General features: G+C 39.3%; 1 protein-coding gene across 4 annotated transcripts in view; it reads right to left on the bottom strand.

Moving 5' to 3' along the window:
• DIAPH2 (diaphanous related formin 2) overlaps positions 1–23,976 on the bottom strand; it is a 240,609-nt gene that overhangs the window by 76,623 nt on the left and 140,010 nt on the right. For all 4 annotated transcript variants that reach the window (XM_083371796.1, XM_083371801.1, XM_083371797.1 and 1 more), the window contains one exon: positions 4,233–4,398. In XM_083371796.1, coding sequence (XP_083227922.1) covers positions 4,233–4,398 — 166 coding nt within the window. The remainder of the gene's footprint in view (positions 1–4,232; positions 4,399–23,976) is intronic.

Raw genomic sequence — 23,976 nt, 5'->3', positions numbered from 1 at the left:
TAATATTTAAAACAGTAAATTTAAATTCACAGTTACTCAACATTTTATCACTCTCTGGTACTGATCTTATTCATTCATTCATTCATTCATTCATTCATTCATTCATTCATTCTTCACTTGTTCATACAAAAATACATACTTTCAGAGAAATAGATTATGCGTAGGTTTCACCTCTGGAACTAATCGAGCTGAAAGTTGAGTAGCTATTCTCTTCTGTGAAATCTAACCTCACGTAAAATGGTTTTAGTGCAAACACAGGTGTCCTTCATTCATAAATATAACTATCCTTCTTTGTAGAAAATAGGTACCTGCACAAGGTAGAGAAACGAGGCCCCAGGCTAACATATTAGTAAACTGTGTTGAAATTTACAAGTGGGTGATAACAGACAGATAAAGAGATTGTTATAATCATCCAGGTCATCCTTAGGCTTTAAATACACTAACAGAATAGTAACAAGCTTGTAAGGAGAATTAATCTGGTTTGTACACATATATCATCTATTTGTATCATTAGCTTACGGAAATCTTTATCGTCACTACTTTGATGCCAGTTCAGTTTTGTAGCTGTTCATAAGCAGGTATACAAATACATACTGTACTGTAAGCCTTAACCTTGTTAACCTTAACCTCAACCTAGTATTAACCTTGTGAACTCTAAAGCTTCCTCCTTCCGTTATGTATTCAAGATGGACAGTGATTAATATTTATATGTTATTTATATGTAAGGGTGTAGGTCTAAACATATGTTGTATATAGCATGTTTTAAATGTGTGTTATGTATCTGTACACTTTGAGAGCAAGCAACTAAATTTCATTTTTAATGTGTGCCATTGTGCCCACAGGGAAAAAAAAGACAATAAAGGTAATCTAATCTAATCTAATCTAATCTAATCTAATCTAATCTAATCTAATCTAATCTAATTCATCAACAATACATTCATATTATTACAGATCTGTAAAAATACAAATACAAAGAGGGCTGGCTTTTTTCCTCGTTTTTTTTTCCTGCTAGTACATTACAAAATGAACATAGTAAAGCTGAGAATTGTTTTGCGGCGCACACCAACTGTTGATAGTTACTCAACAGATTAAAGCTTGCTGCTGGCGGTAGGCTTCTGTGTGCTAAAAGCGATGGCAAGTAACTGGGCAGCCTTGATAATTCTAGGCAGTTTGAATAGTCCCTGAAGGCAAGCTTCGTATTCTGGAGCATATGTCTATTTCCATCCCTTCCTTATGATGCAGTTAATTACAACAACCCAGAGGCAGCCAGTGGGAACAGCATCTGCAAGAACCCAATTTAAAGAGGAAGGGAGCAAAAGTGTGAGATGGGGGTACAGATTTAGATCTTAAAGTCTTAGAATTCTGAAGAAAAGGAACAACGTAGAATCTGCAGGATGAGTTCTTCTTGTGTCATAAACTTCTAATAATGGATTAATTTCACCTACAAGGGGACTGTTATATTACTTCAGGAGTTCCCAACCGGGGGTCCTTGATATTCCAGGGGGTGTGAAATCTTGGGCTTTTCAAAATTATAGTGTATACGCATAATTTGTTGCTGTTATATTGAATTTTTGTAAAGGGTGCAAGAATAGATCAGAAGCGTTGTAGGGGTGCGGGGTATAGAAAAGGTTGGGTACCGCTGTATTAGTTCATCGCAACACCAGTAGTCTGGTCTTAACGGAGCCCATGACTTCTGTCACTAGCGAAGCATTTTGTTAAGTGAATTTGCCCCACTTTACGACTTTTTTGGCCAAAACCAGGAAATTCTTGACTATACTGGGCAAAGAGAGACAATGGTTCCTCTTTCTGGAAACTATTCATTTCAGTCGATAAATAGCCTGGAAAGATGCATCAACTATTCTCTCTTGCATTCTATTAGAGTAGAAAATAGGGTCAAAAGTTAGTAAATAAAGCTATTGTGTGATCCTTGAGTTTCTTTGATAGTTACAAAAGTCAACTCATTGTTGGATATTTGATGAACCATATTAAGTGAGAAAAATAATAATATTCCTGACACTATGAAAAGCTATTTCTAAGAGTAAGAGCAGTTATGAACAGCCTTGGGTATGTCATGATTAGCAAGAGCTGGAGGGGATAATAATTAATGGAAATTGTTAACTGGAGTAATCCCTCTTTTAAAAAAGGGAATGTGCTTTAAATTCTGCAAGTAGTTATTTGCTCCAGCTTAACTGTTCCTGCAAAAATCAGTCCTGAAAATTAAATATCTCTTAACTGAACAGTATATGCTGGGGTTACAAATAATTCTTTTTTTGTGGTTGGGGCTGCTTTTGCCACTCAGATCAGGGATTTTCAAATTTCATTTGCAAGCGAGAAAAATGTGGAGAAGCAATCAATACCCAAATCCTACTGAAATCAATTAAGTCCCAATTAAACGTGCTCATACTTTAAATTGGTCTGAGAAGATGTAACTGATTAATCCACCACCACTTGCCTATCGCAGGATTTTTGTACAGATTTTACACAATTAAAAATTATTTTAATAATAATAATAATAAAGTTGGAAGGGATCTTAGAGGTCATCCAGTCCAACCTCCTGCTCAGCCAGGAAACCCTATACCATTTCGGACAAATGGCTGTCCAGTCTCTTCTTAAAAACTTCCAATGTTGGAGCATTCACAGCTTCTGGAGGCAGGTTGTTCCACTGGTTAATTGTTCTAACTGTCAGGAAGTTTCTCCTTAGTTCTAGGTTGCTTCTCTCCTTGATTAGTTTCCATCCACTGCTTCTTGTCCTGCCTTTGGGCACTTTGGATAATAGCTTGAGTCCGTCCTCTTTGTGGCAGCCCCTGAGATATTGGAACACTGCTATCATGTCCCCCCTCGTCCTTCTCTTCATTAAACAAGACATACCCAATTCCAGCAACTGTTCCTTATATGTTTCAGTTTACAGTCCCCTAATCATCTTTGTTGCTCTTCTCTGTACTCTTTCTAGAGTCTCAACATCTTTTTTACATCGTGGTGACCAAAACTGGATGCAGTATTCCAAGTGTGGCCTTACCAAGGCACTGTAAAGTGGTATTAATAGTTCACGTGATCTTGATTCTATCCCTCTGTTAATGCAGCCTAGCACTGTGTTGGCTTTTTTGGCAGCTGCAGCACACTGCTGGCTCATATTTAAGTGATTGTCCACTAGGACTCCGAGATCCCTCTCACAGTTACTACTATTGAGCAAGGTACCCCCTATACTATACCTGTACAATTGGTTTTTCTTGCCTAAATGTAGAACCTTACTTTTTTCACCATTGAATTTCAATTTGTTAGATAGCGCCCAGTGTTCGAGTCTGTCCAGATCCTCCTGTATCTTAAGCCTGTTTTCTGGAGTGTTGGCTATTCCTGCCAGCTTGGTGTTGTCTGCAAATTTGATGAGTTCCCCATTTATCCCTTCGTCCAAATAGTTGATGCAGATGTTGACAAGCACTGGACCCAGAACAGAGCCCTGGGGCACCCCACTACATACTTCCCTCCATGTAGATGAGGTTCTATTGAGGACCACATGCTGAGTACGGCCGGTCAGCCAGTTACGAATCCATCTGGTGATGATTCTGTCTAACCCACATTTTTCTATCTTATCAAGTAGAAGGTTGTAATCTACTTTATCAAATGCTTTACTGAAGTCTAAGTAAATTATATCCACAGTATTCCTCTGATCCACTAATTTTGTCACTTGGTCAAAGAATGCAATAAGATTTATCTGGCATGATCTGTTTTTGACAAACCCATGTTGGCTTTTAGTAATGACTTTTTTTGCCTCTAGGTGCTCGCTTATTCGTTGTTTGATTATCTTTTCCAGAATCTTCCCAGGTGTTGAGGTCAGGCTGCTAGGTCTGTAATTTCCTGGGTCCATTTTTTTTCCTTTTTTGAAGATGGGAACTACATCAGCTCTTTTCCAATCCTCTGGTAGTTCCCCAGTGCTCCAGGATCTTTGAAAAATATTTTCCCCATAAAGAGTTCACATCACCTTTTAACTAATGAATACATTGAAATATAACAAATCATTACATATAAATTCCAGATCTAATGGCAGAAGAAGCATGGAATAAAGTAGAACACTGAATGGTAAGCTGAATATGCAGCTTGTATATTAGTGATCCATCTCCTTCAAGGATTTGAAAGAGATGCTAATCAACAGAATTTGTTAAGACGCTGGACAATATTCTAGAAAGAAGCACGTGCAAATATATTTGTCGCCATAGGCATGATGAATCTCTACTTACCAAAAATAATGTCCGGAATGTACTAAGATCTACAAAGAATTCCTCAATGGTGACAGATTTGGAATCAAAAGCATAATAGTCTCCCAAATTATCATACAGCTTGATCATGTTGTTATGCATGTTCGATAACTTTTCGTATTGTTCTTTGGCACTCTTGGCGAAACTGTGTTCTTGAGGTTAAGGAAGCATGAGGATTCAGCAAATGCAAGAGTCATAAAAAATATCTCCCCTTTCTTTTTACAGAAAAAAAGGAGTGAGCTCACAAAAGCTAAATAATTCTACTCAAAATAAATCCCAATAAACATAAATTATTAACATAAGACATCTTTGGAATGGCATGACACATAAATTGCAAATACAGTTCGGAGAAGCTACATAACTCCTAATCCAATAAAACTGTGTCTCTTTGCTATTCTAGAGCTACATTAAGAATAGTCTGAGAAACTCACATGAAAAGTCACAATGGGCATATACTTAAAATGTTGGTGAGAATGTAAACCTTTTAACAACATTTAAACAAAAAAGCATTGAGTAGTTTATAGAATTACTGCGTGTGTTTGTGTGCACGCGAACATGTGTGCCTACGTGTCAAGCAGCAGTCAACTGTATGTTGGAACTTCTGCTATGCTGTTGCTTATGTATTAACTGCGCTTTTGCGTTTAACAAACTAACGTTAAGCAGGGAACAAACATAAAGGGCTGTAGGTGCTATGATTGCAGCACAGTGAACAGACTGTACTTAAAAAAATAAAGTAAAAAACAAAACAAAAAACTGAAGAGGGCTTGAAATTAACCCAAGATCTACTTGACCTTCATAACAATTTTAGTTACAAATTGCATTAATTGTCACCTGAAGTGGAAGGAAGTAATTTCGTACAGAAGTTAAACGTCAAGAACAATGCAAAGGCAAATAAAGGTTAACGTTTTATTAAGGGAATAACTTAAGTCATACCTTTTCATTCTTCTACTTCAAATTCAATAAATGCTTCGTTAATTTTTCTAAAGGCAGAAAGAAAGGGAAAAAGAAATTAGTTACCCTTGTTGTTTAGCAGCCCGTGTGATGCTGTTAAAGTGATGATGGTGATTTTCTACTGATGCTCAGTGCATGTTCTCCCCTATGCTAAGTCAGCTTTTCCTACTGCCCCATTCCAGGAGAATAACAGAATCATGTATGACACATGTAAAAAAGGGACAGTCGTCACGTTGTTATAGCTTCCATCTTGACTTTGTTTTAACCTCTCTTGTGATCCATTATTCTAACAAAAATATACCTGAAATGGAGAAAGACTGGGAAAAAAAATAAAAAAAAAATTTATAGTACAGATAGAAGCACACACAAATGCATCCATGCTAGATTCAGTTCTAGCCATCAAAGTTGCGCAGAGCATTGGAATGAACAGTTGCCTATTCAGTCTAGGACACATGAGACACTCAGAAGACAAAATCATACTTTTCCTAGTTCTTCCACTCAACCCCAATCTACAGTAGCAGGCAAAGGTTACCTTTCCTTGGTCAAATCATATCTGAGTGAATCTCTGATAAACAGACCTTGGTGGAATGTTGTTATGATTTTGTAATGGTATGTGGGAATGGGAGACCAGGAAGATCTGCAGCCTACAGGGTTGGATAAACCCTTGAGTCTGAAGGAGGAATGGTAGAGCAAGAATTTCAGAAAAGACACTTCCTAGTTTTTGTGAAAGGCAGGAGTACTTTCAGATTTGCAAACATTCGTTAATGTAACTTTAAAATAAAGGTAGGGTTATTATTTAAGGTTCTGCTTCTTGGCTAGACTACCTCAAGGGGCTAATAGACACTAATTTAAATACACATTTTTTTCCTACGTATACAAATGTATCATTTCTACCTATGAGCAGCTGTTTACAAATTGGAAATAATAAAAATAATAAATATGGCTAGGACTAAAGTTAGGATAGGGACGTGGTGGCTCAGTGGGTTAGGACACTGAGCTTGTCGATCAGGAGGTCCGCAGTTTGGCGGGTCGAATCCCGAGTGCCGCGTAATAGAGTGAGCGCCTGTTACTCGTCCCGGCTTCTGCCAACCTAGCAGTTCGAAAGCATGTAAAAATGCAAGTAGAAAAATAGGGACCACTGCGGTGGGAAGCTAACAGCGTTCCGTGTGCCTTTGGCGTCTAGTCATGCCGGCCACATGACCACGGAGACGTCCTCGGACAGGCACTGGCTCTTCGGCTTTGAAACGGAGATGAGCACCGGCCCCTAGAGTTGGAAACGACTAGCACGCATGTGCAGGGGAACCGTTACCTTTACCTAAAGTTAGGATAGTTTGAGTCAGTCCTTTATAATGCCTCCTTCAACAGAAACGATAGTTTTCAAGTCTCTTTATAGTCAGCTAAACGTTCTCCTTGTTTGAGGATCCCTCTCACTTTTTCTTTGCAAAACTCCTCTGGATGAGAAATGCAGGGTTATTTCTCCTTTACAGTAATAATCAGTAACATTCAATATTCCATTCAAAATCTTTGTGTACTTAAATAGTTCAGAGCTGAATTCGGAGGCAAGCTTCCAAAGAGACCCTCTCATTCTTAAAACAAAACCAACATGGGTTTTCTCCTCCATGTGACAAGAAGTTGAAGGAACTCAGCAGTGAAGAATTACTGTCTTGTATTTGGAGCCTTTTTTTAAGGCAGGCAACTTAAGAAACCCCCTGGAAAGTATTCTGGTTCCTAAATTAAATATATGAAAGAAAGAGCCCAATTTCTATCAATGCACCGACGCTCAAGAGAAGAATGGAAAAATGTGAGGAGAAACATGTTACATCCTTCATAATAGGTGCCCTCTCTTGCCGGTGTGGGATACAAAAGAAAGCCAACCAACCTGGTGGAATAAATTGAGAAACAAATGAAGAAGAAAGAGGAACTGAAGAGCTTCCAGAGCACGGCCAACACAACCGATTTACAAAGGACGTGTGAAAGAAATTTGAAGTTTTGTTCTTTGCACTATAATGTTCTCTGGAAGCTGCTCTTTCCGAAGAGTCCTCCCTCTTCCGTTTCTCCTCTTAATGAACACGGATATGAATATGAATTAGACACACGTTGGGAGAAATGGAAAATAACGTGACAGCAGCAGTGTTAAAAAGAAGGCAATGTCACTTCACAATACTGCTGGCTTCCTTCGTCACAGAAGCCCGCCACCATTCTAACCATCGGCTTTTCTAAGCTGGGGAAAAAATAAGGAGGAAAGAACAGAAGTGGGTAGGGAAAAAGAAAAAAAAGAGAGAGAGAGATGCTGGGTTTAATTGTTTCCTCTCTTTAGAGAGAGTGCCAGGACAAATACCGAATAATCTGACAGAGTAGCAATTCCCAAAGCTTCGGGTTTTTTTTTAATAATCATCGAGCATGGAGGCCTTACTGATCACATGCCCACTTGATAGTAAACATAGTCTACATACCAAGCACTAGTAGCAACACAGAGGTGCTTTGGATGAAAAGGGGCGAAAGTCACAAACAAATGTTGTGTAGTTGTGCTTCCCCCCACCATTAAAAATAGTTAATATAAAAAGGAATTCAGCTATCTATCTATCTATCTATCTATCTATCTATCTATCTATCTATCTATCTATCTATCTATCTAGAGAGACTCTGGTAAGTAAGATGTTTGTCTTCTTTTTTAAATTTAAAAAAAAGTGGAGGGGCGAATGTGATTATGTAACAACCATGAAACGAAACACAGCTGAAAAATGGCCACACATAAACAAAATGTCCTTGGCTACTTTTCTCTTTCATTGACATCGGCTGAGTACAAATGCACTGTAAATAGAGAAAGAATTCAAAAATTTTAATACCGTTCATATTCATACATATACACTTCAGGAGAACAATTCACACTAAGCAACTGATGTGCTTGCTAAATTTCAGCTACATATCCAGGCACACATTGATTTTTATTCTACGTTTTTTCCTGGAACACCTCAATGTGGCACACACCTCCTATTTTCTTCACAAGATTGTGAGCTAAGCTGGGCAGAAAGAGAGAGAGAGAGAGAGAGAGAGAGAGAGAGAGAGAGAGAGAGAGAGAGAGAGAGAGAGAGAGATGAAAAAGCTAGATAGAAAGATGAGATAGATGATAAATAGATTTGATAAGGGATGTCAAACTGCCAGCCTGCAGGCCAGTTGCATCATGCACAGGCCGTGCCTACCCCAGCTCTGGCAATGCAAAAAAAGTTGCAATACATCACAACACATCAACTGATGCAGCGAGTTTGACACCTGTGGATTAGAGAGAGAGAGAGAGAGAGAGAGAGAGAGAGAGAGAGAGAGAGAGAGAGAGAGAACACAAACTCGGTGTGTTTCCTAACTTCTAGTTCAGTATATGAATGAAAATGTGGTGATTATGTACCTATTATGTAAATCTACTTTGACATCAAGGAAGAAGGCATGTCAAGTGTACAGTCTCAAGGCTGATGGTGAGATGAAGCTAATAAAAGGAGAAAATTTGTAGGTCAGGTTTGAAATGAAGGGTCCCTGGTGGTCTCTGAGCTACTTCTTTTCTTGCAGATGATTCATTACCCAACTAGGTAACATCATCAATGCTGATGAAGTTACCAAGATTGGGTAATGAAATGTCTTCAAGAAAACAACCAAGCTCAGAGAGCACGAAGCGCCCCTAAGATTGAAGCTGTTGAGCTGATGTCTGAGTACCACAGACAAAAGTGACTGTTCTCACAAAATACACAGAAGAGCATTATCCACAATAGATCTCCCTTATTCTCCATTGTATGCACCGCATAAAGCTGCCCATCCCTCGTATTTTGACTTCCACAAGTTTTTGCCGGATTTCCCAAATCTCCAACTGGTGGTCCTGGATTTCTTCACAACTAAAAGGTTTACAAAGACGACAAAGAGCCTCTCAGTGGTGATACCAAAGAAGAATCGATACTCCCAGACAGGTAAAGCAGGCTTTCGAAACCTTTACGAAAACTAAACAAAAGATTCTTTTGAACTGAGTTCACAGTGACTTCATAAACACATCCAGGAACTTTTCAACAGGAAAACAGTTTGGCAATGGAACTGAGGTTTCTAGACAAAGGCTGAGACCTGATTCCATTAAACAATTTTGCAGGGAAGTTTTTATTCTGAAAAAGAGAAAAAAAAGGACCTGGTGGCAATTGAAATACAAAGGGCCTCCAAGATGCTCCCCATTGATCTAGCGACATCCCCATGACACTCCTGTTCAGTGTGACAAATTGCTTATTGTTGCCGCTGTTTGTTTCCCTATTGACTCTTCTGCAAAGGCAGACATAAAACTCCCAGTGACAAAGGACAGAGAGAGCTTTCTCAAAAGCAAAAAAAAAAAAAGATAAAGAAAGCAGAAGGGGTGATTGCTCAACCGCTTGGGCCCAAATTTGGGCCAATTTATTTTTTTTTTTTTAAAAAAAGGAAGTCGAATGGTTTAGAGACATAGAGATATAAAAGGGGGGGGGACAATTTATCTGCTCTGTGAGAGTATTTCCTATGTCCCCGTGTCCCTAGATCTCTCCCTACACGAAGAATTTGCCTGACATATTTCACCTGATAAAATTTGTAGAAGACACTAATTAGTGCATATTATTTCATAATCAACTTCACGGGTACACCTCTGTTTGCAACCATTTGTTCATTGACCCAATAGTACTGAAGAAAGTGACTTACAACCAGTGGTGGGATTCCAATATGTGAACAACCGGTTCTCTGTGTGGATGCCGCTTCCGGAAGTCCATTTTGGGCCTGGGCAAGAAAAAATTAGCTACCTGTTCTGCCGAACTGGTGCGAAGAGGCTGAATCCCTCCAAAGGAAGGAAGGAAGGAAGGAAGGAAGGAAGGAAGGAAGGAAGGAAGGAAGGAAGGAAGGAAGGAAGGAAGGAAGGAAGGAAGGAGTGGTGGGATTCATATATGTGAACAACCGGTTCTCTGGGTGGATGCTGCTTCCAGAACTCCGTTCTGGGCGTGGGCAACAAAAAATTAGCTACCGGTTCTGCCGAAGTGGTGCGAACTGGCTGAATCCCACCACTGCTTACAACCATTTCAGGGTCAAGTGTGAAAATTAAAAACGGGCATGTATTTTTGATGGTTGCAGTGTCCCGCCACTTTCCCATCTGGCTTCCAAAACGTAAAGTAAATGGGAAAGTTGGATTTAATTAATGACCGCATGATTTCATCTAACAATCGCAGTGATTCGTTGAACAACTGTGGCAAAAAAAGGCTCATAAAGTCAGACACGAGTCACTGAATCACCGTCCTTCTTCGCAAAGGAAATGCTGCTCCCCATGCGGTGGTAAGTCAAGGATTACCTGTAATTCTACACAGCAAATATCTTCACATATAGTTTGTTAAGCCAAAGGTTCTACACGACATGCAAAACCAAAGCGACAAGAAACTAGCTTGCAGATTGAAAATACTCTGATAATAATAATAATCAGAATAGAGCTGGAAGGAACCTTGGAGGTCTTCTAGTCCGACCCCCTGCTCAAGGCAGGAGACCCTGTGCCATTTCAGACGAGTGACTGTCCAGCCTCTTCTTAAAAGCCTCCAGTGATGAAGCACCTACAACTTCTGAAGGCAAGCCGTTCCACTGATTGATTGTTCTCACTGTTAGGAAGTTTTTTCCTTAATTCCAGGTTGTTTCTTTCCTTGATTAGTTTCCATCCATTGTTTCTTGTCCTGCCTTCTGGTGCTTTGGAAAATAAGTTGACCCCCTCTTCTTTGTAGCAGCCCCTCAAATACTGGAATAGTGCTATCATGTCACCAATAACCTTTCTTTTCTCTAGACTAAGCCATACCCAATTCCTGCAACTGCTCTTTGTATGTTTTAGTCTCCAGGCCCTTAATCATCTTAGTTGCCCTTCTTTGCACTTTTCCCCCCCAAAATCTCAACATCTTTTTTGTAATGTGGTGACCAAAGCTATTCTGATGTTATATTTTTTTTTCATCCCATTTATATCCTGCCCTTCTCCGAAGACTCAGGACGGCTTACAATCTAAGCACAAATCAATGTGCTTAGCAATAGCCTTCATTCTATGTATATGCCTGCTTATTAGGACTTTCGCCCCCCCCCCCCAAGCGGCATTATTACAAAGTCAGCTTATAATGCACTGTTAACGGTAGTGCCAACCTAACCTTGAAAGCTAGTAATGGGTTTATTCTTCCCAATGTGGTGTAGTTGGAAAAACCATGAATGGAATGGGAAAAAAAAGAATGCAATGAACACCACATGAGTGATGATTGGTTAGTTATGAAAACCAGTTTTCAGACAAACCGGAGGTTTTCAATCCGGGAAGTTGCTGGTGCTCAAACTTCCTAGATTTAAAGGACCGTGAAATGTGGCAGAGAATGAGAAACCCAATGCGATGCAGAGATTTGGCATACAGACTGTAATCCCCAAAGCCAACTAAGACTCTTCATGCTTAACACGGTTTTGCATCCCTCAAATTATCATGTTTTGACTTGATGAGCTATCAGGTTCACATTATCATTAATATATACAATGATGACCCAGAGGAACGGATCATGAAAATTCTATGCAAATTCACGAGAAATTTGATTTCCATATTTGGCAATGGGAACTGAACTGAAGTCACTGTAATTATACAAGACTGCAGCACCATAGGCTGATTGTTATCTAAGGCTCGGTCTAATGATTGAGCACCTCTGACTTGCATGAACATGTCAATGCAAATTAGAAGCAACACGTGTCTGGGTCCATCAGTGTAAAAGAGGAGAGGAAGAAAGAGCAAAATTGCTTTCTCCATAAAGTCAAACAAGATTTTTGAACATTACAAGATAAGAGAGACTGAATTGAATAGATTATGTATCTGTGAAGCCTCTTGTAAGTAGCTAAGGAAAAAGGTTGAAGAAAAGTCTGGGAGAGTTGAAAGGTCAATCTTCCACACGCACACACAAAAAAAAAACATTACATCTAATATTTGAAGTTTCAAAGTAAAGCCTGCACGAAATCATTTATTGTTGAGAGAGGCGGGTGAGCTTCTGACAATTAACACCCCAGAATGAGAGAATAGAGGTTGGTGGTGTAAGCCAAGGTTTTGCTTATTTTAGGATTGTTTTTCATCACCAAAGGGTCTTTTCCATTTCTGGAATACGATAAAGTCAGATATGGCAATGCAACACCCTTTGAGGAAGGAAGGAAGGAAGGAAGGAAGGAAGGAATAAATAAATAAATAAATAAATAAATAAATAAATAAATAAATAAATAAATAAATAAATAAATAAATAATGAGAACTCAGTGCGGTTAATTTTGCCGTGCTGGTGGTGTGAAGGCTTGGGTTAGTCACATGAAAACACATCAAAAGGAGAAGATAGCACGTTTCTGGTGGAAAGAAGCATGTTTTAAATTCTTAATCAAGAGAAGCTTTCCTATTCTCAGCCAAGATGGGCTCTTCAAAATTTTATGCAACTTATAAGGCGTCATTGAATTTATGTTGGCACCTCTGTGTCACAGCTGACTCTGTTTTCTTGGCAAGGATTTTCTTGTAAGGGGTTTGCCAGTGCCTGCTTCTTAGTGCTGGGACAGAGTGACTAGCCCACAGGTCTGCAACCCGCGGCTCCGGAGCCGCATGCGGCTCTTTCAGCCATCTCCTGTGGCTCCCAGTCCTCTGCCATGTGCAGTCCCCCCAAAAAAAAGTGGGACTAAAAAATTTCAACCAATCAATTCAAATATGCAGGGTAGGTGCATATCTTGCCTTGGCTCCACTCTTCAGTGAAACCCTGTTCTGCACATGTGCGCATGTACACGCATGCGCACACATTTTTTGCGGCTCCCAGTTTTTCCTTTTGTGAGGGAACCGGTTCCGAGTGGCTCTTTCACTGTTTCAGGTTGCTGACCCCTGGACTAGCCCAAGGTCACCCAACTGCTTTTGGTGTCTAAGATGATACTAGAACTCACCATCTCCCAGTTTCTGGCCTGATGCCTTCACCACTACACCAAATTGGATGTCCCTGTTATTTCCCTATATTACACCCTAGATATAACAAAATGGCAACAATAAATCCTACCAGGGTTGGGTTTATTCACCATGCTGCAACTTTAAGGTTTTGTAAGCCTCCCAGAGACTACTGCGATGGGTGACCACAACGAGTATAAACGAATAACAGCAACTTGATGGGCAACATTTTGCAAATGATCATTAACTATTCTTAGTTTGCTCTTTATAAACTGCTGAGATGTTTAACCTGGATGCCCAAAGTCCCATTAAATCTGACTTCAAATGACAGAAATCGGGATTACCTGTTTCAGTTCTAAATACAGAAAGTAGAATCAGTTTTCCAAATTCGTATTTGCCTTGCAATTAGTCTTGTATACAATTAAAAGAAATCTCTATCCATACACAAATTAGAAAATAACCCTGGATATGAATAACACCCCCCCCAAAAAAAAATATCAGACAAAGTGTAAAAACAAGAAATGTCTGGTTATCTTCTCTGGGGAATAAATTAGGTTAAAAAAAAAGTCTGCTGTAGCAACAATGAAATAGTTCAGGCCTGAAACTGATGCACAGGTAAAACATGCCAGGCAAATACAGACACACACACGCACACACACATTGTGGACAACATTGTGAAAAACCATAACCACCTATTGTTTACTAAAAACAATGAGAATCTAGCAGCAAAGCAAATAATTACAGGGGGAAAAAGAAATGGACTCTCTAACCATTTTTATTAAGCAAGTCAACATTGATTTTCTCATGTCCTATATTTTTTCTTGATAGATTTCTCTCCCTCCCTCCCTCCCTCCCTCTCTCTCTCTCTCTCTCTCTCTCTCTCTCTCTCTCTTGCTCTCTCTCTCCTCTCTTCCTGTCCCTAAACTCACTAACAATGGAGCTTTTGGAACCAACAGAAGACGAAGAAAAAAAAGAGAACTACGAACAACCAAGCAATTATATATTCCTCTGGGGAATGGAATTAGGGACAATAGCTATTGCCTTCTTTTGTGGACAAGGGAGCAAAACTGACACGAAGAATGACCCTCATGCCTTCGTGTGCCCATGTAACATCTCTGTTGAACAGTATTGTCTATTCTCATGCTCTGTGGTTGGAGTTACTGAAGTTCTCATTGACTTTTGGCTTTTCTAAGCCTATATCTACTTGGCCTTAGTTTAAAGTCAGCCCCAGAGAATGATCAAGAGAAGGATTTTGCCCAGGAATTTTACCAAGGAGAAAGGATTACATTCTGTATTATAAATATAATTATAATTTCTATCCAAAGGCTTAAAGTTGAATTCTTTGAGAAATAAATCAACATGTTAAATGTTGAAACATGTTTAATGTTGATGAAATTTAGCTCTTAACCTGTTGACATGAAAAGGAACAGGTTATAAACATAACGCTGAGCCTTGAACTATTTGTAAAGCTCTATTCTATATTCATTCAAAATATATAGGCCTCTTGACGTCTTTAAGTGACGTTGTGTTTTACTAAGAACTTTCCAATTCAAACCTATAGCTATTGTTCAGAAGGAATGCACTGCACAAACTAGGGATGCCTTTTCCTGGAATAAATACTTAATGCTTAAACCAAAATTAAGATCCTACAGAGAGGTGCCGTAATGCAGAATAAAACAAGAGAACAAAATTGCCACGGGAACAATACTGTTTGTCTGTCTGAGTAACCTTTAGCATGAATCAATGTGCAAGGGATGTTTTAAGCATAGCTCTTGTAAGATACAAGGTGCAAAACCCAGTGAGAAATAATCCCATTACTATGAGATAAATCAGATTGACTTATTTAGTTTCACAGTAAGGTCTAATTTACATGGACAATCCTATACACACTGCTTTTTTGTGTGTTCTTTTGCTGCAACATCCCCACAGAATCTAATACAGCTGCAAATAATTTAGTGGGGCCATTAACTGACTTTTTACAGACCAGGATTGGAGCCATACAAGAAACAACTTTGTCCCATTAAGATAATATCACATAGGCAAGTAACAAAGACTCACAGCATCACAAGAGATTGCTCTATCTTCTTCAGAAAACTGCCTGCCTGGACATGACAGTTCTTAAAAATAAAAACTCCAAATCTTTTCCCTGAGCTGAATGCCCATGAGTGAAAATATTAATTAACTTACTCCAAAAAAAAATCCATTAGGGGGGTAAAAGTATCTAAAAGTAGCCATTCCCTTTCATGAAAATGATATTATTTTATTTCATTTTAATTACAGGAAATGCTTTATCTGCACTTTAGGAGAGAATATAAAACTCAACAAAACCATTTAATGTGGACTGAGAATACTCTTAGAAGGAAACCAGTTTTACTTTAGGGTTGTTGTTTTTTTCCATTTTCAATGTGCAGTGGAAAAAGGAAAACCATTATCCAATTAAAACAGAAATAATATAAAACATTTTATCTTCCATTATTTTTTTTTAAAAAATATATATATTAAAAAAAGAAAACTGCTAAGACTAGTGTAGTTACCATAAAGGAAAAACAAGCTTTTCCATCCTACATTAATGATCTGCCAAGTAGGATAGGGGTTGTTTTAGATTTGCTAAAATAAAAGGAGATGCTAGGCACGCTGGCTGAGGAATTCTGGGAGTTGAAGTCCACGAGTCATAAAAGAGCCGAGGTTGCCTACCCCTGTGCTAGTCCAAAGATTCTCTCTCTCTCTCTCTCTCTTTTTTTGCTTGCAAATGAAGATGGGGAATCAAATTTGTACGCAATGCACCTTATTTTAAAGGCAAGCGATACAAATCAATAGCTATTTCTTCAATTGATATGAATTTGGGTCTATGTTCTCTGCTCACAGCTAAGGGTTTTCTGTGGTGGGATTAAGATTCACCGTTCACAGTTTCTCCCTATACTTTTTTTTTCCCCTTGGAAGTCAGGGCTGTTTTCCTTTCAAGATCTGCAAACTGGTCACTGCAAAGTATAAATCAAGGAGAGGCCTTAATTCTATTCAGCATCACAATATCTTTGGGACACAGAGAAATAAGGAACAGCTGGATGCATATTTATGAAGCTTCAGGGAGTCCAACAAGCTCAGAATTGCTTTGTTTACGCCAGCCTATTAAGAATTAAAACTATAACCTCTTTCTCTTTGAGCATGCAAATGTTATTAATTAAATAATGTCACATCTCAGCTTCATGACTTATCAATCAAACAGGGAAGCATCTCCTTTTTTCAGAAAAAGCTACTGGGGGATTCATTTGTTAGCGTGCCCTTTCTCTTCTGTTGAAAGTTGAGGTGTGGGAACAAAAGAAGCTCCTCATTATATATGCACAACAATGTGTAGGCGTGTGTTGTGTGTGAATTCTCTCCACTGAGAGAAAGGGGGCAAAAACCACTAAATTAAAGGTTTATTTGCGGCTTTAGCATCCAAACACAGTGTCGTTCACTGTCCCTTGCTCTCTGTGGAAGCAAGACAACAGTTGCATGATTTCTATCTGGATCCTCACAACCATTTCTTCAAATTAAGCGCATTTGTAGAAGGGATTGAGTTGAACTTCTGGGGTCAAATGACAACCATCTTGACCCATCTTGAATGAAAATAACTCAGCTCTTCCAAGGACAATCCAGGAATCTTTTTAACCCCATTCATCTATTTCATCCAATATATATATATATATAGGGAAATCAAAGTATTTAATCTGCTTTATGAGAAGCTTGGCATGAGATTTGAGAGATCTCAGTTTTGATTGTTACTGATCATATCCTTAGTGCTAGGGATTAATATACTTGGGTATGATCAAGACCTACATCGCAGATCACAATAATTTACTCTAATTTGGGAGACTCTGGAGGCCAAAACGTGGAGATATTTTTAACTGCACTTCACCCACATGAGCAGCTTTGCCCATTTCGTCATCATCATCTTAGCCACTTAAATATTCCCTCATTAAATTTATGCATTTTATAAAATTTTGCTCTGGGGGCTGTGCTGGCAATTTTTAGATTCAACCTCATATTTTATGACTCCCTGCCCACGTTTCATATCTCCCTAGGCTTTTTATTATTGCTCTGCCCACCCTATAGTTTGCCTTACTGACACATTTATTATAGGTGAATTTAATTAAAATCCTCTTTGATTTTTCCTACAGATCTCATAGAAAGGTTTTTAAATAAAGTGGAGGCCAACACAGGATCCCTAAAGTGCCACACTTAATCTCTCAGAGTAATAACACACTGCTATTTATTTAATTCTCCCCTCATTTTTTCTTTTTGAGACCACGTTCATGAAGTCCTTCTATAGAAAAACAAAAACAAAACAGACCTATCACAAATGTTGCATCTTAACAAGTGTGAAACTCTTTCTTCTCTCACAACTACCCATTCCCCATCTCAGTGCTGGCATAAAGACTCTACCAAATCTACCAGGGAGGTCCCGTATATAACTGGTTGCTTTATTACTTCTATGGGGAAAAAATGGCCAAAGATAGCTAGAGGTTGTAAAAAACTTTCAAGGAAGCTTGGTCCCATTGAGTACAGGCATGATATTAACCCAATCTTCCCTACGGAATTAATAACCTTGATGGCTAAATCTAAGGTGGAATTTTTGAAGCTGGAAAACAATACTTCTATGATCTAATTTCCACAACTCAACTAAAAAAAAAAAGCTTTATCCTAAAATTGTTGCAGTTCTCTTTTTATCCTTATAAATGTAATTTGGTTCCCCAAACCTAAAATTTATCAAGATTAATCAAACATGAACAACAGATCCTTTTTGGTATTGATCAATTCTGACATGGGAATTCAGGTTCTTCCTGACATAGGCACAGTCAGGAACATATGTCAAGCACGAATCATTAGGTTCACACGGCAAGTTTACAAATTGCTACTTTATTGCTCAAGCCTATACACAGGAATCTTATCAAACTAACGGTTTGCAGTGGGTAAAACTAGGTAAGGTTTAAAGGCATTCAGGTGGGGTTAGACTTCACCCTCGTGACTACATAAGAGATCCTAAACTAATTCCCTACTTGACTCCTTCCCCCTGGCTCTGGCAGTCGTTCTCAGACAACATAATAATAATAATAATAAGTTGGAAGGGACCTTGAAGGTCATCTAGTCCAACCCCCTGCTCAGGCAGGAAACCCTATACCATTTCTGACATATATCCTTTATGGGACATATAACTTGATGCTCTGTTTTAGGTTCTCTTCCAAATGAGCCAATTTCCATTCCATTAATATAGATTTAGAGGTTGGGGGGGTTGGGGGGAGGGGGAAATTTAGACAACAATTCAATCTCAGATTGAAAGGATACAATTTAATCCAATAAAATCTCACACCTATCAGTGGGATGAGCACACTTCTACAGGCAAGGCTATATAGTTAGTCTGCCTTTACACAGAGACACATGTTGAAGCCTTAAAATTCTAGTTTCACAGAAAAAAATGTATGTTTGGAGGTATAGAATCTAAGTCGTATAACTACGTGAATAAGAAGGAGATAGAGGGGTGCTGTGAATCAGCAAATTGGTAAAACTGGATATATTGCTATTCATTTATAGCATAAAAATTGCAGTTAAAGCTACAGATAGTAAAGGTGAATGTAAGTACATGTTAACAACCTTCATTGTATCTACTATTACCTGGGTATATGTATGAACTTATTTTTTTAAGATTGTTATTGGATACACTCTCTTACCAGTATCCTTTAAGCCAAAACATCAAATGGAAGGGCCAGGACTTCTTTCTTTCTTTCTTTCTTTCTTTCTTTCTTTCTTTCTTTCTTTCTTTCTTTCTTTCTTTCTTTCTTTCTTTCTTTCTTTCCTTCCTTCCTTCCTTCCTTCCTTCCTTCCTTCCTTCCTTCCTTCCTTCCTTTCTTTCTTTCTTTCTTTCTTTCCTTTCTTTCTTTCTTTCTTTCTTTCTTTCTTTCTTTCTTTTTCTTTCTTTCTTTTTGTCTTTCTTTCTCTTTCTTTCTTTCTTTCTTTCTTTCTTTCTTTCTTTCTTTCTTTCTTTCTTTCTTTCTTTCTAAAAAAAGCAAACCAAACCCCCAAATTTTCTACCTGTTTTCTTGGCAAGTATGGATGTGCTTTTAAAAAATGCATTTCAAACATTGTTCCTCTCGCACTCAAGAGTGCTCTGTTGTATTCGGGAGACAAAGGAAGGTGGAACACCGAGAGAAAACAGCTCTGCAACCAAGGGAGATTTATGAATTGACAGAATTATACGTTGCCAGGTTTGACACTTCTCTATTGTAGAATGGATGAGCAGACCTCAGGACTTCAGGACTTACTTTATTCTTTGTTGAAATTGGACGACTATGGCCAAAGGCAAAACTGTGCTCATCTGTACACAGGTGTGATGAGCTGAATGGAGTTCAGTTCTAAAGTGAGTAATCTGCATATTTTAAAAATTGCATCCTGTTGAAGAGAACAGGATGACCCTTTTCAATCCCTTAACTTTAAAAAAAGGGGAAAAAAGAAACTTGTCACAAATATTTTGCTCCATTTCCTTTATATGTTAAATTTATATTCTGTATGACATACTAGCTTAGCTTGGTGTACATCACCTTCCCGTCTTGAAGTCTGTCCTTCACAGAAAAGCTTGGTGGGAGATTGGACAATAAGTCACCTGCGAATATCCAGGGCTGAACAAAATCTTGAATCTGGAATGAACCTATCGCGGTAACCTTTGATATTCTTCTTCGATAGTTTAAACATTCATTCATTCCTGAAGGACGAGTACATGCAATGTAAATTTAGGGATGGATGGATGGATAATAAGACAGACAGGATAGCTAGATAGGATGGATAGACACCAGACACATGCACACACACACACACACACACACACACACACACACAATTTCATATTAAAATAATGCACACACTCACAATTAGAAAACCTGATATATAACTAGCTTCATTTCCAGGTTAATATAATATAGGCTTGAATATAGAGAATTTGTCTGACTCGCTAAAATTGCTGAGAGAAGGAAGGAATTCCCCACTGGCTATTATATTTAATCATAGCTGATGAACTGTGTATCTTTTAATTTAAGTAGACAATTACACTGTTTCCAGAGTTGCACAAAGGCAAAGAAGGGGTGTGTGTGATGAGCTTAGTAACAACTCCCGCTCTATTATCGAATCTCACCTAAATTCTTTTTTTTTTTACACTCAGCTTATCGTGTTTGCGATTTACAGTTACAAGATGCATCCTGACAGAATCATGAGTTTGAAGAGTTTTAGATTTCAGCCACTGTCCACAGAATTTGTAATTATGACAGTGAAACGCTCTACTGCTAAGCTCCTGAGGTTTCTCCAAAGCCGTGTTTGGGTAAAGCATAGTTTATTTCATATTTAAAGTGAATATATTATTTTGTCCCCAGTGAATCTTGGACTCCAATAGAGTTTGCAGGATTTCTTCTTTTTTTCTTTTTAACAACATCTTACCTTTCTCTTAATTAAAAAGATCTGCACATTTGGTCTGTGCTTCTTCTCTACTGCAGGGAACACTTCTTTGTTTAAAAATGGTCAGAGGTCAAAATTGTGAGGACAGAGTTCAAAAGCGCCATGAGTTTATTCCATGCAACCTATACACAAGAATCCAAACTAGTAATGGTCAAGGCGAATTGACACCAGATAACAGTCAACGGGGGCTGGACTTTGGCCTCTTATGGGGTGTGGAAACCCTAACTGATGATGGTTTGACCCTGCCCACAGTCTCAGCCTGGTTGTCTCCTATAAAGGTAAAGGTTCCCCCGCACATGCGTGCTGGTCGTTTCCGACTCTAGGGGCCGGTGCTCATCTCCGTTTCAAAGCCGAAGAGCCAGCGCTTGTCTGAGGACGTCTCCGTGGTCATGTGGCCGGCATGACTAGATGCCAAAGGCGCACGGAACGCTGTTACCTTCCCACCGTAGTGGTCCCTATTTTTCTACTTGCATTTTGACGTGCTTTCGAACTGCTAGGTTGGCAGTTGTCTCCTATACAAATTGTTTAAAAATATTTGGAAAGAAAATATACAGCGAGGACAACTCTTTTATCATGACCCCTGAGATCTGCTATTCTGATCAACTCACTGCAGAATCAACGCACTATCACAACAAAAACAACAACAATGCAGCAGGAATGGGATGTGAGGGAATGTTGTCTAAATTCCCAGGAGGGAGAGAGGACTAAAGGAGGAAGAGGAGGAGACAACATGGCTTAAGACAGTTTGTGTGAGAGAAAGTGAAAACAGCTCCTCCCTAATAGTTCGCAGAGTATATGATTTAGGGTGCACATGGTTTGCGTTAGTTTGGCAAAATTCCTGTCTATAAGCAAGGGACATAAGCAAGGAAAGCTAGAACTAAGGAGAAACTTCCTGACAGTGATAACAATTAACCAGTGGAACAACCCGCCTCCAGAAGTTGTGAATGCTCCAACACTGGAAGTTTTTAAGAAGAGACTGGACAGCCATTTGTCCAAAATGGTATAGGGTTTCCTGCCTTAGCAGGGGGTTGGACTAGATGACCTCCAAGGTCCCTTCCAACTACTTCTTCTTATTATTATTCTTATTCTTTATTATTATTATTATTATTATTATTATTATTATTATTATTATTATTATTATTATTATTTTAAAGGAATCTTCTTAGAAGAATCACAAGAAGGTTGGACATATAAACTATTAACCCTTTCAAAAGTGAACTTAAAGCCAGAGAACATGGGTATGAATTAAAGGTTAACTTTTAAGTCGGGATTGCACCCATAGGTGAAGAGAGGTAGGCAAGGCTGGGGAGAGGCCTAACTCTACTTAGGGCAGGGATCCCCAATCTGTGGGCCACAGCCCACTACCTGGCTGTGGTCTTTTCACAAGTGGGCCATGCGGGTGGTGCGCCAGCGCACATACGTGCATGCTCATACGTGCCCACAGCCCCACTCATGTGAGCAGCGGGTGCAAACACCACCACCCCGCTCACACACATGAAGCTGTGTGTGCGTGTGCGGGTGCCTGCCCCTCACACAATACCATCCCTTCTTCCCCTCTCCGTCCTGCACTAGGCCAACCTGGAAAGATCGGGGAACGCTGACTTGAGTCTAGAAACCAGTACCTTGCTGTGGTAGAATGAAAGGCAGAGGCTGGGGGTGGAATCAAGAGAGGAATCAGCCTGGAGTCACTAGGTTCCCACAAGCGGTCTAAGTCTAACCCCTCTTGCACCCCGTCGACTGTTATCTAGCACCAGTTTAGTGCTGATATTAGTTGACTAGATTCTTGTGTATAGGCATGAGCAATAAATCACCTCAACTGGAACTTAATGTATAGTCCTGATTCTTCACACCTGATGTTAGTCTTTTTTTTTTTTTTTTGCTACGTAGGTTTCATTATAAAGCCTGGCGTGAGAAGAAACCTCATATCCATCTACTGTGCAGGTGGGGTGAGAAAAGCTTCTTCATTCTGGTTTGACTCTGATGAAGATTTTGAGTCCAGGAAGCCTCTCCAAGCCCGATCAGCAGGGCATCATTAGCACACCGAAAAAGAACACCGACAGAACGTTAATGACATTTACACCGCATCAGCTATCAGCACCTGGGATTTCCTGAAAGCTCCTGACGGAGGAATAATTCAGTTAAACTATTCTGAGATGCTCATTTCTGTTCAGCACATTTTCCCTGGCAGACAGAGGAGGGTTATGCCATGGCATGATTGCTAACATCAAAACCGGAGCATTTTCACAGCTAATGCCTTCCCCAAAGTGAGCAGAAGGGATAAAGAGACAAATAAACCGGAGCGTTGATCTGTGGTGATCCAGGTTTAATTCACCACTCAATTAAGGAGCTCACTGGATGACTCTGAGCTGATCACTGTAGCTTAGATTCACCTGCTTCACAAAGCTACGGCTGGATAACACAGCGGAGGCAGGAAGACACCCCCCTTTTCATTGCCACCCTGAATTCCTTGAGGATCTAAGCAACATAAATTTAAAAAAAAGAAAAAAAAAAGAAATGTATATGATGGCTTTGTACAGAGACACTTTTTGTCACCCTGAAAAAAGAGCGTCAAAAAACAACTTAAAAACAACATACATGGGTGTTCTAGATCAGAGGTCTCCAACCTTTTGGGCACCAAAGACAGGGTCCATGGAGAAAGGTTTTTCCAAGGAGTGGAGAGTGCATGGTTTTGTGTGCTGCCTGCATCCCACGGATGGGGCTTTGGCTTGTTTGTGTGGACCGGTTGCTGGCATGCCACGGACCAGTACCGGTCCACGGACCAACGGTTGGGGACCCTGTTCTAGATACATCATTAATTTCAAGGAAATGCTTCAATATATAAAAATGTCTCTGTGTGTATTGTATGTATGTGTATGTATCCTATTTATATCTGTGTGTTTATGTATGTATATCTGTCTGTGTGCATGTGTGTATGTATATCTATTGAAGCAATAGTTCTGCAGCTAAAGTCTTGTTGAAGCTTATGTGTAGGTTGTTCTGTGACATGATTATCTCCTCGTAAGAGGTCCCCCTATTTATTATATCACAGACCACTCATCTCCATCCGGGGGTACTGTCATGCACCCCCTAGCAGAACATCTATTTTATGCATCTAGATGTTTCTAATAGTAATCCATCTGCAGTCGTAATGCCTAAAGAGCACTAATATCTGCCCCGTCTCCTGAACTCTTCTAGAGAATACTCAATTTCTTATTGAAAAGAAAAGTCAAATCCAAGATTTTTGTCCTAAGTGAAACAGAGAGGAACAGGGAAAAGACAAATCAATTTGTCTAGGGCAGGGGTAGGCAACCTTCCTAGCTGGCTCAGTAATTCTGGGAGTTGAAGTCCATGAGTCATAAAAG

This window comes from Vipera ursinii (genome assembly GCF_947247035.1).
Source record: "Vipera ursinii genome assembly, chromosome: 12".
NCBI classification, from domain to species: Eukaryota; Metazoa; Chordata; class Lepidosauria; order Squamata; family Viperidae; genus Vipera; species Vipera ursinii.
Note: the sequence above shows the minus strand (reverse complement) of the source record. Positions and strands in the feature narration are given on the sequence as shown.